Consider the following 17,621-nt stretch of genomic DNA (forward strand, 5'->3'; position numbering starts at 1 on the left):
ACATCTTGAAATCATTAGCATCATGTGTCAAGACTTCAGGTTTGAACCAGTTTGAGCATGTTTACAATTTTAAAACGGATCTTGATGTCTTAAAGGGATTATTTACTCACTTTCATGTCGTTCCAAACCTGTATGACATTTCATCTGTTGAACACAAAAAAGATATTTTGAAAAAAATGTCAGTTGTGTGGACAAAATCACGATTCAAAATATCTTCTTGTGTTCCACAGAAGAAAAAAAGCCATAAAGGTTTGGTTTGGGGTGAACTATCCCTTTAAGTGTGACATCTTGGCTTCTCAGATTTTAAACTGACAGATTGCATCGAGAAGCAGCTATTCGCAGAACAAGGATCTGACCACAAAACTTTGACTGTTTGCTCACAGTAAATTTTGTGTGTAGGAAAGTGGTGTCAAGTATCAGCTGAATGAAGAGTTCTGGGGAATTAAGTAAGCCTCGCTCATCTATGACATGAGTGATGAGTAATTATAGACTAACTCTGGGTTTAAGAATAGACTGCAGCTGGTGGCATCATTTCATGGGTTTGGACAGCCTATCTTAAGGTGGATCATCTTCCCCAGGTCACCACGTGGATGTTAAAATCATGCTAGAGTTGACCTTAAAGCATTGTGGACATGGTTGTAGGCAAATTGCTCCCTCAGTTGGGACATTTCCAACTTCAGAATTTGGTAACGGTGAAGCTGAAACCTTTTGTGCAAAGTTGAACAATCAGGTGGACTGTCAGTGATAGAACATCTTGGTATCGTATGTGCTATTCTTTTTGTCAAAATATGGCCATGCCATTAGATTTTCATTGAGGAAACTTAGCTCTTTGTACAATAAATAGTGCGGTTGAGAACGAAGGGGGTTTCCATTATCTCAGCTGCACACGCATCTTCTAAAAATGACAAGGTGTCACCTTACTGTGGATATTTATAACGCTGAATTCATGGTGAGTTGGTTTGGTGCCTCCTTCCAACCCCTCTGCCCTCTTTTCCAGTCAATCCCTGTGTGCCTGGCCTTTGAACCTTGTGTTCCCTATATACAGGAAGGGTGGAGCTTCTATATTCTCCAGAACGTCCATGAAGATCCAGTCAGAGGGCGAGTCCGTCACATCCAAGCGTCTTCCAGGGCCCACCACGGCCCCACGATCCAGCAACCCACCCCATAACCCAATACCCCCTTGTGCACCAACAGAAATCCACCAAAGCAGGACCTGAGACCTTCAGCAGTTCTATTCTAGGGTCCTCTCTGGGTTACAAGGACAAGCATGGCCGACAAACTGGGACTGGCAGGTGTGGCGGACGAGCCCAGTGCCCTGAACATCTTCACTCTGTTGGAGAGGGTGTCCGGGATCATAGATAATGTGCAAGCGTGCCAGCAACGCATGGAGGACCGGCAGCTGGAGCTGGAGACCACCGTGAAGACCATCCAGGCGGACGTGGTGAAGTTGACGAAGGAGCACACGGTGACGAGTAGCACCGTGGACAAACTTCTAGAGAAAACACGCAAGGTCAGCTGCCACGTCAAGGACGTCCGTGTACGGGTGGAGAAGCAGAACATACGTGTCAAGAAAGTGGAGGAAACTCAAGGCGAGCTGCTGAACAAGAACAAGTTCCGTGTTGTCATCTACCAGGTAAGACTCTTTGCTTTTAGTGGCATGCAAATGTTCTCTTTTGGACAGGATTTTTGGGGTGGGTTCTCTAAAGCAGGTCCAGTTTCGGACACGTACCTTAGAATAGTGGAACTTTTTCCTTTGCTCATGGCTGAAACTCCATGCATTGATAATTTTTGACTCTGACCTTGTCCTACGACATTTTATCTTGAGCAAATGGGGTTATTAAAGATAAAACAGATTATTTCAAGATACAAGGTAATCCAAGATAAATCCTGGTGCATTAGAAGGTCATGTGGCCTACAGCCAAAAGCAATACAGCAGGAATGTACTGCCAGTCCCTACTGAGAACGGAGGATTAGATTGGCGGCCATTATATCTGATATGTGGCAGTAATACACAGATAAACCATGTAATGTGATACATGAATGAGTACAGAATTATGACATCATAGGGGAATGTTTTATTGCTAAATGTGGAAATACTGTTTCATACATCTGCAATGGATCGGCTATTTTTTAAATATCTTGATAATTATTTGGGAGCTTTTATTATGACGGCCAAATTAGGTGTACAAAAGCACTTAACAATGTATTAAATTAATAGAAAAATCAGCACAATTATTAACCATATTTTATTAATAATTATAACCCTATAGCAATAGGATACAACATATATTGAGGGGATTTTAAAAAAATTATGATTTATTTAAGTTTAGGCCTAAGTTTAAGTCCGTTTGAATTTAAGACACTGCATTACTCAAAATTCCACTTGTTTTCAGATACATAATTATGGAAAATGTACAATTTCAGTGATTTAGTTTAAGATTTATCAAATTTTCTGAAGATTTATCATAGAAAATAGGCTAGTGTTCTGCATTTTCTATATCATAGACCATTTTCTTGAGGACTAATAGGCTACTAGTTTAGGCTACTTAGATCAGCTAATATTTTCTTTGTCTAACAATCTTTTTTTAATTAGTCCCCATGGGTTTAATGATCTCTTGTACCGTGAGGAGAACAGCTGACAGATTTGTTCAGGGTTATTCTGAGAGCTGAACTGAAGCTTCATGTCCTAATATAGTGCCATTGCGTGATGTTGAGTGATGGTTAAAAAAGCTGTCGACAGTCTTTAATAACCGAATTAACATTGGCCGTTTGTTAGCAATAGTCCTATTCTTATATATATATATATATATATATATATATATATATATATATATATATATTATATATATATATATATATATATATATATATATATATACACACACACGGTGTCAGTTGCACGAATATGCGGGATATTGGTCCACCATTTAAGTTGGTGGTTGTGAAGCTGTACAACCATCGAATTACACGTGGTTTGAAATGAAAGATCAGGTACATTTTTAATCTGTTTCAAAAGGGTTTACATTACAATAATATCTATATATATATAATTCGATGGTTGTACAGCTTCACAACTCAATAGTATGCTGTGCAGATAAGTGGTAATGGACTATTTTGTTTAAGCGGAAGGTTTAAGAGAGCAAGTAATATTATATAAAAATATATATATTTTTATTTATTTATTAAAACAAATGTATTTCTTTGGTAAGTAACCAGTCACATTATAATTTATGCTCTGTTTTGCTATCCTGTTGATTATATGGTTGGTATATACATTAAAGATGAGATAAAGCGTAGTGGTCAACTTGGATCAGGTGTGCCTTAATAACCAATCACATTACAGCCTTAACGTCATTAAGTTTCGGTCAGAGTTGTGCAACATTCAATCGGAATGGGAAATGCAGTCAACTGAATCCCACCTGTCTCAAAAAGTCAGTGACTTCTCTAATAAAACTGCATTTTTTTGGTGTAAACTCCAAAAATAGTTAAATCCAAATGTATTGTTTAGTGTAAAACACGTTGAAGATTAGCTAATAGGCTGTCGGTTCATTAAATGATAAGCTGTTTCCTATAAAAAAGCTGTTTATTCAGCATAGTGAAGGTACTGACATCCATAAAAAAAAGGACTCTGGTCTTCTTTCTCACGTACTGCCAAAAGTGGAAGCATTAGCATTATCCTGTACGCTATTTTTGGCTAAAGGTTGCAGGCTTGCCTTTTAGTGGCTTTGGCTCCTAGTATGCCAGTTAAGACCATAATTAGCTGGTTTAGGTGTGTTTAATTAGTGTTGGAGCAGGTAACTTGGGACCAGGACCCTGGAGAACCCTGCTGTAAACTTATGAGATGGGTTGTCCATTATGAGCTTTTTTTTTATTTTAAATAGTCTAAAACCATTTGATTTAATGTCTCAACTGTGCTATATGTGGTAAAAGTATGGTAAATGTATTCTCTTCCCACAGGGAGATAACGAGGTCCCAGCTGTAGCTGCTCCTAAAGCATCTACGAAGGGAGCAGCGGGTGGAGACACTCCCATAGACCCAGATGCCCCGGACGCTCCGCTTCCCGACTCGGATGAGGAATACATGGTCGTTGAGGAGGCCGACTCGTCTACTGCTGCCAAAGTAAAGAAGACCGGCCTGAAGCGCTTTGAAAGCCTGAAGCAGACCTTCTCCCGTGAGAACATGACTAAGACCAAAGATAATCTGGGCACCAAGGTCAACAAGCTGGGTATGCGCATAGTAACAGCAGAAAGACGTGAGAAAATCCGCCAGTCTGGGGAACGGCTGAAACACTCTGGTGAGCGTTTCAAGGAAACCATCACGAAAACCGTGCCAGCAAAACTCAACCTGAAGAAGGAAAGGACGGTGGCTGAAGGTCAGGAGGGAGCTGAAGGGACCACGGAAGGAACAGCACCCATCCCACCACCGAAGGGCCGCAAGGCCAGCCCCGGTGTGGCCTACTCAGAGCCAACGGAGAAACAAGAAGGTCCAGATGAGGGCAAGAGCGAGGAATCGGAAGTGCCAATGTATGATATGAAGCAGCTTTCTTAAGCCGCAAGTCTTGACAGTCACATTTGGGGAAGACTTTCGTACAGATATGAATTTGATTATGGAGAACTTGAAGGTGGAAAGATTGTACATTTCAGAGATCTTGCATCTAAACATGAATTAGTGGATGGTTACGACAATTGAATGAACGGAATAAGGAAGTTGTACATTACAAACAATACCCAGAGGTGTTTTTTTTTCTTGTTTACATCTATTATGGACTATGAAGGGTTATGAATGCTAAACCAGTGTACTGAGATGACTAGGCTACGGTTTTTAATTTAAGTAAAGCTAAAAACATGGTGCACTCAGGGATTTTCTTTGTCTTTATACTGCCACCTATTGGAGTGGATGCAGCATCATGAAAAATCAAGGTAGGAGATAATATTTGTAAGACACTGATGTCTCTACTCATTCTTCAGGGGTAAATGTTGAGGACAAATCACTGAGTGCACCTTTTACAAATTGATATTATCTGTTAGGTGTGTGTAAAAATATTTGTAAGAAATTTCTCTGAATAGCAGAATTTACAAATAATTCACAGAGGAGTGCATTTTGGGCTTTTTCTGGAGAAATTCATATATTGTGGTGTGGACTGACATCCAGCATGTCAACAGTGAATGAGTTTAGAATTACATTTAGATGTTGTAGTGTTTTTTTTTTTTTTTTGGAATATAACTACCTGTGCAGACAAGTCATTTATAAACAATATTTTTCTGTGCCACTCTGTGTAAAATCTGAAAAACAACTTTTGCAGTCTAAATTTTTAAATAAACATATTAACTCAATCAGCTGGTTTCTGAAGAGTTTCTGGTAGAAATGCATTTAGTGTATTAGTAATCAAGACTGATTATAAGAGCTTTGCAATCGGTCTGATTTTTAAGGATCTCAGTAGTAACAAAGTGTTGCTGTATGGCACTTTTTTACTATTATGCAGGTGCCTAACCTTTTTTTATTGGGGGATGGAGAAAATCGTCACAGACAACATGGTTGTAATGACAATAAAAATCCTGGACTGGCACCATGAAATTGTCTTTACATTGTTTGTTTTTATCAAACTTTAAGCTTTACGATGTGTTTGATAAATGCATGGATTATTTTCACTATATAGACATAGTTTGGACACCGCTGCTGTTAAAGTGAATTAACATAAATGCACTGCCAAAATAGCAATCCCGGATAGTAGACCACTAATGAGGCATTTCTGAATAGTTCAAGAAAAAATGCTAGACGCACCTCTATATGTGCAAATAATTGTGTATATTTCAACGTATTTTATTGCTGCCTTCAAACAAGAGAAAAAAAACAAACATATTTCACAATAAAATCCCTTCCATCGCATGTGAAAATTCAAGTGTTAAAAACAACTGTATAAAAGACAAGCAGTCATATTATTGATAATTAGTCGAGAAAAAAAACAGTGGCTTACACCAAACTCGTACGTCATATGCCTGGAACTGCATCCATTTACACTATTGAGCGTAATATAGATTAAAGCCACAGGAGGCCTATGTTCACCCCGCGGAGCCATGTGAGACACTGTCTTTTTAATGGATGGGCACTTTTTATTGAACTTCTTTTGGACTGATGCATGCAACACACGCTGAGGTGCATTAAATTGCTTGAAAGATCAAAGACAATTTTTAATATAACTGACTGGATTCGTCATATACACTTAGAATGCCACAGGGGTGAGTAAAACACAGCCTACTTTTCATTTTTTTTGCGTGAACTAACCCTTTAAGACAAAACTAAATAATAATAATTAGAATTGTTTGCATTTGTTTCTTAAAATTCATTATAAATATATAATCTTTAACTTCATTAAATTAAGATAACCAACCACTGTTATTTTCGTATAATTGACATATTAATATTTTTATTAATATTAAATTTATTTTTATATTTTCTGTTTTCATTTTCAATTGTCATTCCGTTTTTAGTAATTTTGTTGTTTTTGTCATTTAAAAAAATATAGTTTTGAATAACTCAGCTTCCAACTTGCCTTAGTTCCCAATATTTTAGAATTTTTCAGTAATTGCGTTTAGAATTCTTATAAACATCTTACATAAAGTTTAAGATTTTCATGAATACAGTCCCAGGTGTGTTAGTGTTAGCCAGTCTTGATTTTGTGTTAATAACATCTGAAACAGCCAAACCTATTATTCATAAACATTAAGGCCATGTATTGTCGTAATTTATCCTTCCCCTGAATACATTTGGTGATAATTCTGTCAGTTTTGCATTTTTTTTTTTATCCAACTCAGCACCTTCCAGATAGAGGCCATCTTTGTTCATCATGCGTGTGACATTGTTGAGTAGGATGACGATGTCTAGGGTCCAGCCTTTAGATTGATTAATTTGAGTGTTCTCTTGATGCATCAATGTTAGGAACAGTATGCTAAAAGAGAAACATGTATTAAATAAAACTGAACCTGAGTCAAATGAGATAATTGACCCACCTGTGGATTGAAAAACCCTGTGAGCCAAAACTGATGAGGTCAACCACTAAAAGTCCAGTTGTGGGACTGCTGAACTCTCAAGGAGTTTGGTGAACCAGAAACCCAGTGAGGCAGCTTCCCAAGAGATCTTCTGCCAGGACTTTATGGGCTGTCCAGAGCGTCACAGAGATTCTTTGACATTATTATAAAAAAAATCATTGGGTTACAATTCAAGCATATTTTTATAGACATTTCTGATGGCATTGTTAATATTTCTCCTCTTATTATTATTAAAATCATGAATTTATTTTCTGCACTGTAGATGAAAGTTTCCAGAACTCACCATCAATGGCAAGTTTAAGGTCAATGAGGGCACTGCGGACACAACCAATGACACGCTGCATTCTGTCAAGCTCTTGACGAAGAAATATAGTCATGGGCTGGAACTCTCCCATTTTTGTGTGTGACTCATCACCTACATAGAGTCATTTGAAAGTTTATGGTCTGCCTTTGAATAAAACACAAATATGCATTAAACAATAGCTTAATAAAGAGGTGGCCCAATAACTTCATCTTTATCTTCACCTCATGTGGCACATAGTCAGCAGGAAGTTTTTCTAACATCTCATTGGCCATTCTATGGACAGATGACTCCCTGATCTCGCCCTCCCTGCAACTGCTGTCCTTGGGTTGGATGTTGAGGATTGTGCTCATGGTTTCATTAGCCATGTTTGTCTGGCAGGTGATGTCAGCATTGGAATGGATGCCAAATACCTATTGGATGAAATTCAATTCAATAGGTTATAAGTTCTGGGACCACCCAGCTGCCCCATCACACCATATAGAAAATAATAATAGAGTAAGTAGAGTTTATGAAAAACTAAAACTGTTCAGCTGTCCTAACCTGGACTGTGGTGTGGAGGAAGGCCACAGCGTAGAAAAGATGTCTCCACTGAGGCATGTTGGAGATCTCCAGCTGTTCCTGGGTCACACTATTGCATGTCTGCTTCAGTCCGGCCTTCATCCCTGCACCACAGATCATTAACCCACATTATCAGTCTATGCATGCGTAGTGTTTCATTTCCTGTTTTATTTCTTTTTTTAATGAGATGTTGATAGTTAAGAGCTAGAAAGACATTCTGATAACAATAATGATAAATCTAGCAAATAAGGAAGTAAAAGCATAATTTTCCCCTTCTCTACCTTGTGGAAGCTCGTTGGTGAATTTAATTGAAGACCTCTGTGGTCACCCACAAGCTGAAATTGTCATGGATGTTCTCTGTTGTAGTAATGCCATCTGCCATCCCAGATGGCATTTCTGCAGAAGTAACCAACCTCCATCAGACATGTACTGCCTGTCCCTGTCCCATGGAGATACGCTTGCAAGGAACACCCTGAAATCAACAAGAAAACTGTTGAGCAACATTTGGATCTCAAAACATATCAATCAAACCTTCACATCAAGTTATATCATATTTTAAATGCAAAACGTGAGACTGCAAATTAATATGAAGGTGGTACCAGTCTTTACAAAATAGTTTGACATTCAAATATTTGACTTTTAACTTTGTATTATTGTAAATTTAAATAAATAAATGTAGGCATTTAGCAGATGCTTTTATCCAAAGTGACTTACAGTGTATTCAGGCTATCAATTTTTACCTATCATGTGTTCCTGGGGAATCGAATCCCCATCCTATGCTTGATAACGCAATGCTCTAACACTTGAGCTACAGGAACACTATTCTTTGTGTAATATTTGACTTTGAAGACTTCCTAGCTTGCATTCTCTATATTTAGTCTTGTGAATAACAAACACACACACACGGTCAGTGAGAGGTCAGTGACTTCTTGTCACTGCTTTGAATTTGTCTCAGCAGCTGCTAGAGATAAATGCATGCTGTTATGCTATAAATAATTAATATTATATGCATGTTAAATATAATGGTTAATTAAACACAATATTCATAGTTGAATTTTAAACTAATCACTGCCAATAGTGAGACAGTGTTTGTAAACCAAGAATCACATTACAGTAAGATTCAATTTCTTAATCTTGTCTTAACATGTAATATGAAATCTTTATCTATCAATAAATATTTCACCAGAGTACAACATGTGAGTGTTGCTGTTAAAATAGTATCTCACATAATCCAGTGAGTGATGGGGGGTGAACAGGTGAACTGGGAAAGCTACAGTATGCGTTTAACTCATTAGTTGATTAAAGTGGTTAACCTCTTAAATATTTGACACTGCATCAGTGTTGTGTCCAGCATGCAGTGCCTTGGCTTGGGCTTGACAGAGTTTAGGTCCAGAGATGCTCCGCCTGCAAGAAGGTAAAAAAATGAATAATTACTTGGCCTGAAATAAGTTCTTAAATGGACAATATTTTCTGATTATATTGAAGTTAACTGTTGTTAAAATGATTTGTGATATTGAGATAAACAGCAAACTGTAAGTAGGCAACATCTGCTAAAACATTATGATTCAAACCTTTTATGAAGGTCTGAAATTCATTGTGGGAAACATTTTTGTCTTGTAGGTCTATTTTTAAATTTAGAAGCAGCGTACAAAGGAACTTGTGATCTTCATCGAGTCCTCGAGCTGTATATTGAAACACTTCAAAAGTGAGATACTCCATGATGTTGTCTAGTCTTTTAGCTGTAATGTGGGACATATCAATGATGTCCAGAAACTGACGTAGTGAAGTTAAGTACATCACATTGACCAAGCTCATCTCCACAAGGGGTGCTCCCCCTGGTTGCCACTGAATGGTACTCCTCTTGAGTGTGGTTTGTTCATTTCAGTCTCTGCAGCAACTGTTAGCTTTTGACTTACCAAGGGATGGCAGGAGATTTTAGCTATCAAAACAGAATTGTGATTCAGCTTTATAAGTCATTTTAAAAGCACATGACTATAACAGAAGAAAGTACCTCCTGTGCCTCAATAAGAGATTCATCCTCCCCTAGAGAGCCCTGAACGCTGGTTAACTTGTACAGAATATTGCTCTCCAACTCCTGCATCTTCTGTTCGATGTCACTTCCTCCAAGAGCTTCACTCGTTCAGCCTCCTTTTCCTTCATTGGAGAATAATTGATTAAGTCAATAGTACATCTGAAAGCTATGCTTTGATATATTTATTGCTTGCTTGGATGAATAGAAAGTTTAAAAAATAGCATTTGTTTTTAATAGAAATGTTTATTACAATGTTTATTACAAAGTCTTTACTGTCAATTTTGATCAATTTAGTGGTTCCTGGAAAAAATCCTGACCCCAAAGTTTTGAATGGTAGTGTACATAAAACATATTGCAAGAGCTAAACAATATTAATGCAGCTCAACATTTTTCTTTGAATCATACTGACCACAAGATGGCACCATTTTCTAATAATTTGGCCCACTCAAATTTGGAAGAAATTACATATTCCCACCCCTATATTTCATGTTCGATAAGCAATACCTCTTTTGATCATATTATGAAGGCAGTACCTTAGCTTCGACCGTTTGCCACACTCTCAAGGGCACTCTCCAGGTGGGGACCAGGGCAGCAGCTAGAGTTCACCTCTTCCAGGAAGCCTCTGTCTGAGCAGAAATATACACTGGCCAGTGTTTAAAAGATCTCATCTATGGAGGGGTCGGATGGCTGAGTGCAGTTAAACACACAGAACTGGCGTTTGAGTCATTGGGGGATATTATTGCGGCCACCTCCAGGGTGGTTCATTTCAGCCACCAGATGCAAGTCAACTGCGCTGATGAATTCCCCAGATTGTCCCAGGCTTTAAAAACCTCCTTGCATCATCAAACAATCTTGTTAGTAATATGAGTCATGAACAAAAACACAGGAGGCTCATTCATAGAAAAATAGGATGCTATCGAGTGCTGTAGGGATAACATATTTTTGTAGGCCAAATCCCGGACACTGAAGTTAATGGGTTTTTATCAGGGGGCATTAAATGTCACCAGGCCTCACTTTTCTGCTTTCATAGCTTCTTTGTGTTTTTAATTGCACTCTTGCAAACTATTTGAGCTCAAACCTTCAGGGAAAATGTTTTTAAAAGACTGAAAGTGTCAGAAGCTTAGTGATGATGTTAGTGAAACTAATCTTGTGCAGTTCCTTTACAGGGCTATGGTTATTGTATTTAGGTTTCAAAATGCATACAAGTTGAGTTCATATGTGAACATTATCATGATAAACAAAACGTGTAAGAATCATAAACTTCCATTGCCCACGGAGCTTATTTTCTACTATATTCCAAATGATAATGGAAAAATCCTATTAAGTTTTTGTCGAGGGAACCAGGGTGATTTGAACTTCCAGGTTGGCTAACAAACATTTGTCATCACTGCAGTGCTCTATAATTTTTTACTTGTTAAAATGCTTTATTACATTTATTAATTATGCCTTGTTATTTGGCAGATAACTCCAAAACTACGGTCTTTATCTGTTGAGGTCATCTTTATGATATAAAGTGTGCTCAAAGAAATGGACAAAAGGTGTAAATTTTTGGCAAATTAAGTAGTATGTGACACCTCACCTGATCACCCCACTCATTGATAACTGGCATGTTGATTTCATCAATAAAGACGGTCATCTTCTTCCCACCTGGAGGTCCATTGGTGGTGCCCATGCGTTTGTCTAAGTAACTCTTGATAGTCTGCTGGAACATGCCAGGCAGAGTGACTGAGGAGAAGTTTATGCTTTTGCTCAAATGTTTTTCCGGCTCATACTTGCTCATGTAGCCCTGTGGCTCATGGTCTGGTTGCCCTGTGTGCTGGGCAGGTCCAACATGGCATTGTGCTGTTTAAAGCATACCTCCATCTTGGCTCGATCATCTAATTCCAGCAAAGCACCATTTGCCATTCAATAACATGAATTAAACAGAGCTTTAGTGTGTCTAAAATTCTAACTGATAGTGTATATTAATTAAAAAAGCCACTCAAGCTTTATTTCATTATACTCTAAAATAATTGTGACTGTGCATCAGAAATGACCTGTAATAAATTAGTTTTTTGCTTGATGTACATACACTCAATTAGTTGCATTTTAGGGGAAACCACAGTGAAGACAAAAGTCACCAAAATCGTGAGGAAAATAGTCAATAGTTTGTGAGGGCTTTTCAAAACTATGTACAAAATCCTCTCTGACCTTTCCTTAGGCAATGCCAAAAAAATCAATGGAGATTTTTATATTCATAATGGCTTAAATGGTTTTACAAACATTGTATTGACATGTAGATAGAGCTGAAGGAGGCCAGCAGCACTTTAGCTGTGTTGCTGGGATCTTTTGCAACCAGACCTTCAGTATGGGTTAATAATAATAATAATAATAATAATAATACTTTACATTTATATAGCGCTTTTCTAGGCACTGAAAGCGCTTTACATTGTCAGGGGGGGTATCTCCTCAACCACCACCAGTGTGCAGAATCCACCTGGATGATGCGACGGCAGCCATAGTGAGCCAGAACGCTCACCACACACCAGCTTACTGGTGAGAGGAGACAGAGTGATGAAGCCAATCAGTGGATATGGGGATATACCTCTACTCTTTTCGAAAGTCAGGACCTCGGTTTAACGTCTCATCCGAAGGACGGTGCTTGTTGACAGTATAGTGTTCCCATCACTACACTGGGGCACTAGGACCCACACAGACCACAGGGTGAGCATCCCAACTGGCCTCACTAGCACCTCTTCCAGCAGCAACCTAGTTTTCCCAGGAGGTCTCCCATCCAGGTACTAACCAGGCTCAGCCCTGCTTAGCTTCAGTGGGCAACCAGTCTTGGGCTCCAGGGTGATATGGCTGCCGGCTGGGTTGCCAGTCCAGAAGAGAGGAGCTCATGAAGACCGTTCAGTTGCGAGACACAGTGGCAGGAGATGCATTGTTAATGTTGTGTGGCTCAAATACCACCTTGCAGTTGGGAGCCATTGGAATTCGGTCTCCATTTGCCAGGGTGAGGGTTTTTTTTTTTGTCATCTAAGTTTGAAAGTTGATGTTTTCAATCCAGATAGCATCGACTGAACCATCAAGAACAATCCATATGTGTTCTCCCTGTAAAATATTTTACCATGCACCATGGAGTAATTTAATTGCCATTTTAAATACTCACAAGTGAAATGTCACAGGCACCATAAATATTTAACTAATGATAAATTACAGAAAACTGCTTATTGCCCATAGATTCAAAGTTAAAGGTGACATAAACATGTCATTAATTTACTTTAAATTGTTTGTTGATGCAACTCTCTCACCTTCTTGGCCTTTTAAAGTTTTCCTCCACAGTGTGTAGAAGACACCATCTGTCCATTCATTTGTAGCCACGTACAATGTGCCAAACTTCTGGGATGCAGTAATAGCCTTGGGATTCATCCACCTCATTTCTTTGTGTGGACTTCCACAGTCTCTCATGGCGTTCATTAGAGTGTGGATACATGTGGTCTTTCTTGTTCCACTGGGACCACTGAGTCATCATCCCTACACACAGAAAACAAAGAGATGGTGTGAGGATCAATGTCCTCATCAGCAAAACTGTGTATGCCTACAGCCAGGGCATATGACAAAACTCATTCCTATAATTTTAATAAAAGTAAAACAGATAATGGCTAACACGCCTCACTCTCTGTGCATTATATACAGTTTTAGAATCCAGCATGGGTGTGCAATCAGTCCATTTTTTTCAGCTTGTTTGGTAATAGCAGTTTCCATCTCCAGATAACCAGCCTTATCCAGCTGGGTGCCTGGAAACAAGTCATTTATCAGACTCATAAACTATAAAAGTGAGTCTTGAATTGTGCAGAAGAGTTCTTCTCTCTTTGGTAGTTTGCGCACAAACTCAAGGTCAATTTCATACCATTGCAGATCTACCATATACTTCTGGGTGAGGTCCATTTGTCTGCCCAGACCACTCACAGATTTGGACAACAGGTCAAGGACCTGCTTTACTTTTAGAGTAGGAGGAATATATTTACGTAATCTTTTGGTCATAAACTGCAATAACTGGATCAGCCATTCAAATTTTCAATTAATAATCTTTCACCTAGGTGACAAAAAGGGCCTTACAATGATTGGATGTTGATGCACAGTGTCAATTGCATTAAGAGACTGATAAAAGCCCAGGATTTGTTTTCTGAGCTCAGTGTAGTCATTGTCAAAAAAAATAACCTTTTTATATGAGAGATGGATCATGTCTACAAAAAAAAAAAAAAAAAACACTTATCTAAATCTTCGACTATACAGTCATAAGAGACCTTGCCTCTCATTTGCGGTGGTCAAACACATTGTAGATCTTGGATTTGATGCTGGTCACAGTCGTTTGGTAGAGCATGTATATTTTCTCAGCACCTTCTACTTTCATAAACTGCAGGCTTCAAAAATCTAGTTAGGCCAAGGGTGGTGGCCATGTCTGTGATCTTGTACAGATGTTTGCAGAATGTGTCGAACTTTCCAAAGATGTAATTTTCACTGTTGGAATGACACAGCAGAGCTCATTTAAATTAAATACAGGGTTAAGTTTTGATTTTGAGTTGACTGTGGTCTGTAAAGCTGTGGTTTACAAACCTCAATTCAAATTGTCATTCAAGATGGTTATCCTGTAATTTCTCTTTTATTTGGTGGAAGCATTGCTGGTACTCCTGGTACTTCCTAAATGTGAATACAGACCAATGAATTTTGTCTATTCATATTTAGAGATGCAGTTCAGGATCTTACATATGACCAACCTGTCCCAGTCCCATATTTTTGTTGCCTTTTATTTTAAAATAAAAATCATTATAGCCAAACAGGATAACAATAATAAAAGTGAGATTTATTAAGCAAAAAAACACTTAAAACTCAGTCTAATTTTAAAAACTTAAATTACTGTCTAATACAACAAATGTTAATGGCTTTAAAAATAGACAGCATTTTTGTGTAAAACATAATTAGTTACTTTTTTCCTTTTGATTTTAAAATATGTTTTTTCTTCATGTAAATGTAAATATATATATATATAAAAGTATGAAAATGCAAAGCAGAACATAGCATCTTTACTAAACTATTCAAATATTTATATTAACGCATGGTCCAACAAAGCAAGCAGTGATTTACATATCCTATCCTATACAGGCCTTTTTCATTCATCATTCATCAAATTTCTGAAATAATACAGTATATTTATACCTTTTGTGCTTTGAGGGCTTGGTTCATGACCCGAGTAAAAAGAAACTCCAAACTGTGAAGAACACTTGCCCCTGAGCAGTCAAGCATTCCAAAATTCACCTCCACAGAGAATGATATAAGAGAATTGAATGACCTATAGACGATACAAAACAGGAAGCTACACTTGAAAAAAAAAAAAGAACCGGCCCACTTCAACCCACACTGACCTGGGCTATGTTTGTGGTTGTTATGGCCTTGTACGTGATTCTCATGGAGAACAAACACTGCCCGGTAAGACCCTGCAATCAGTGAATGAAAAGCAACCCAGTTCTTTGTTCTCCTTAGCAACATGCATATATATTTACTTAGTCACTCACCACTTAGGGCATGCTGCCCATCCAAAGCTACTTAAATTGCATTAATTGCAGGGATAATCCTTCTGGCTGTCTAGTTGGCTTGTCTTGTTATGAATACCATGAATTAGCCTAAGTTAGCCAATTAGATTTTACACATCTAATTACTAGTCCTCCTGTGACTCAACCCACTAAACATTGGATGTCGGATAGACGTGCAGATCATGTCTATATTAGGTCCATCGGTCCATGACCATTTCTGAACATCATGAACAACATTTGACCTTTGAACAGGGTAATTTTTTTGGACGTCATTTGGAAATTGACATGATTAATATGTAATATTTGTTTTATAGGGCCTATCAACATGATTAATACATGAAGAGTTCAGATGCAAAAGCCTCTAAGTGCCATCTGAAATTTCTTCTAGAATGATCATTTTTATCAAGCTTGTATATTTAAATTCATTAATTTAACTTAAATGGCAATGCAAATGACCTATCAATTAATAACTACACAGGCTTTATAAAAAATTATCATTCTAGACGAAATTCAGATGGCACTTCACATACAGATTATTTATAAACAAACACAATTTATTATGGGAATGCCTATTTATTTATTCAGGCCATGTGGTTTTTTTTTACATACCCCCCAGGCTGATCACCTCTACATTGACTGAGACGATGTACTTGTGTCTGCCAACAAGAGCTGCTCTACACTCATCTTTGAGAGCTTTAACTTGTTCAATTTTCTCCTTCCGGGCTTCATTTGATAGTATCACAGAGTGCTTCCCCGACACCATGGAATGCCAGACTATAAATAAACCACAAGCAAAATGATCTATTATTTAAAATAATAAAATTAAATTAAATTTATGTATTTAGCAGACGCTTTTATCCAAAGCAACTTACAGTGCATTCAGGCTATCATTTTTACATATCATGTTTTTTAATAAAATAAAAGTTATTACAGCAGTGTCTGGGATCCCTGTCTGGTATATATCAGCTGGTGTTGCCTGAGCGATGTTTTTTTTTTTTTTTTACCTTTTGTGTTCTAATTCTTCTGTGTCTACCCACACCTATAGAATTCTGCTAAACAATATATATATAAGACGTATCATTATAAAATGTCACAAAAACTAATCAACATCATTTTCTTTGTCTTGAGTTGACATGGTACTTTCCTCTCCAAATCCTTGTTTTTTATATTCGTCGTAGACGCCAGGTACTGTCTATTTCTCTCTGCCATTGGAATCGGTAGGGACAGATTTTTCATTTTCTGACATTTTTTGTTAATCTCTTCCTGTAAGTTAAAAATCAGTAGCTTTAAATTAGGCTTTTTTTATCACTCAAGGACACCCTGTTACATGGCACGTACAACTATATGAATATAATTGAATGTAATTGCAAAAAAAATTACAGTTTAGTGTTCCTTTCTGTAAAATTTAGCGGGAGAATTCACCCGCGTGCAACTTTTTAGGACGATTACACGCGTTTAAATTTGAAACGTTTGTAAGCAGGGGTTATGTTTAACAGACATAACGAACCTCCAAATGTAAATCAATGGGACTTTTTTGGAATCATGCCATACACGAAAAAAGTACTTTCAATTAATTTCCAGTAAAGTAAGTAATCCTAGCTTTAACGGGACAACATAATAACAGTGAAATAACATATTTTATCGATAGTCTTTACTAAAAATTAAATAATAACGTTACTTCCTTGTTGCTCAAGATAGCTCCTTAGACGGTTAGGCTTCGTCAAGCAATTGAACAAGCGAAGGTTTAAAAAGTTTGTCACATTCGTGGCATAATTTCCTCACTTAGACACTTAACTTACCTTGACCGAGAATCTGAGTGAACAAACTGAAAGCATGAGGCTAAGTTTACTGTTTCTACGGTAACTGACGCGTGAGCAGGAGACGCACAAAAAGAAACAATTATAGAAGATGAACATGAGCCTGTTTGAAAGAACATTTCATTATTATTATATTAATTATAGCAATAAATTATGCATTAATTCACCTTAATCAAAAAAGCACACAGCATATATGAGACTGCAAATAGCATAGCAGAGTTTATCTTACAAAATTATACTGATGGTTATTGAACGGGTTTTTAAAAATGTCTTGTTACCGTTTTGAGGGGA

General features: G+C 37.6%; 1 protein-coding gene and 1 pseudogene across 1 annotated transcript; one reads left to right on the top strand and one right to left on the bottom strand.

Moving 5' to 3' along the window:
* Positions 1-976: 976 nt before the first annotated feature.
* On the top strand, positions 977-5,574 carry cavin4b (caveolae associated protein 4b). The gene is made up of 2 exons (XM_052543245.1): positions 977-1,633; positions 3,958-5,574. Exons 1-2 carry the CDS (start codon positions 1,268-1,270, stop codon positions 4,546-4,548), a joined length of 957 nt encoding a protein of 318 aa, XP_052399205.1. The 5' UTR covers positions 977-1,267; the 3' UTR covers positions 4,549-5,574.
* A 7,101-nt stretch (positions 5,575-12,675) lies between these two features.
* On the bottom strand, positions 12,676-12,792 carry LOC127946621 (uncharacterized; annotated as a pseudogene).
* Between the last annotated feature and the right edge of the window lie 4,829 nt (positions 12,793-17,621).

This window comes from Carassius gibelio, chromosome A24 (genome assembly GCF_023724105.1).
Source record: "Carassius gibelio isolate Cgi1373 ecotype wild population from Czech Republic chromosome A24, carGib1.2-hapl.c, whole genome shotgun sequence".
Classification (NCBI taxonomy): Eukaryota; Metazoa; Chordata; class Actinopteri; order Cypriniformes; family Cyprinidae; genus Carassius; species Carassius gibelio.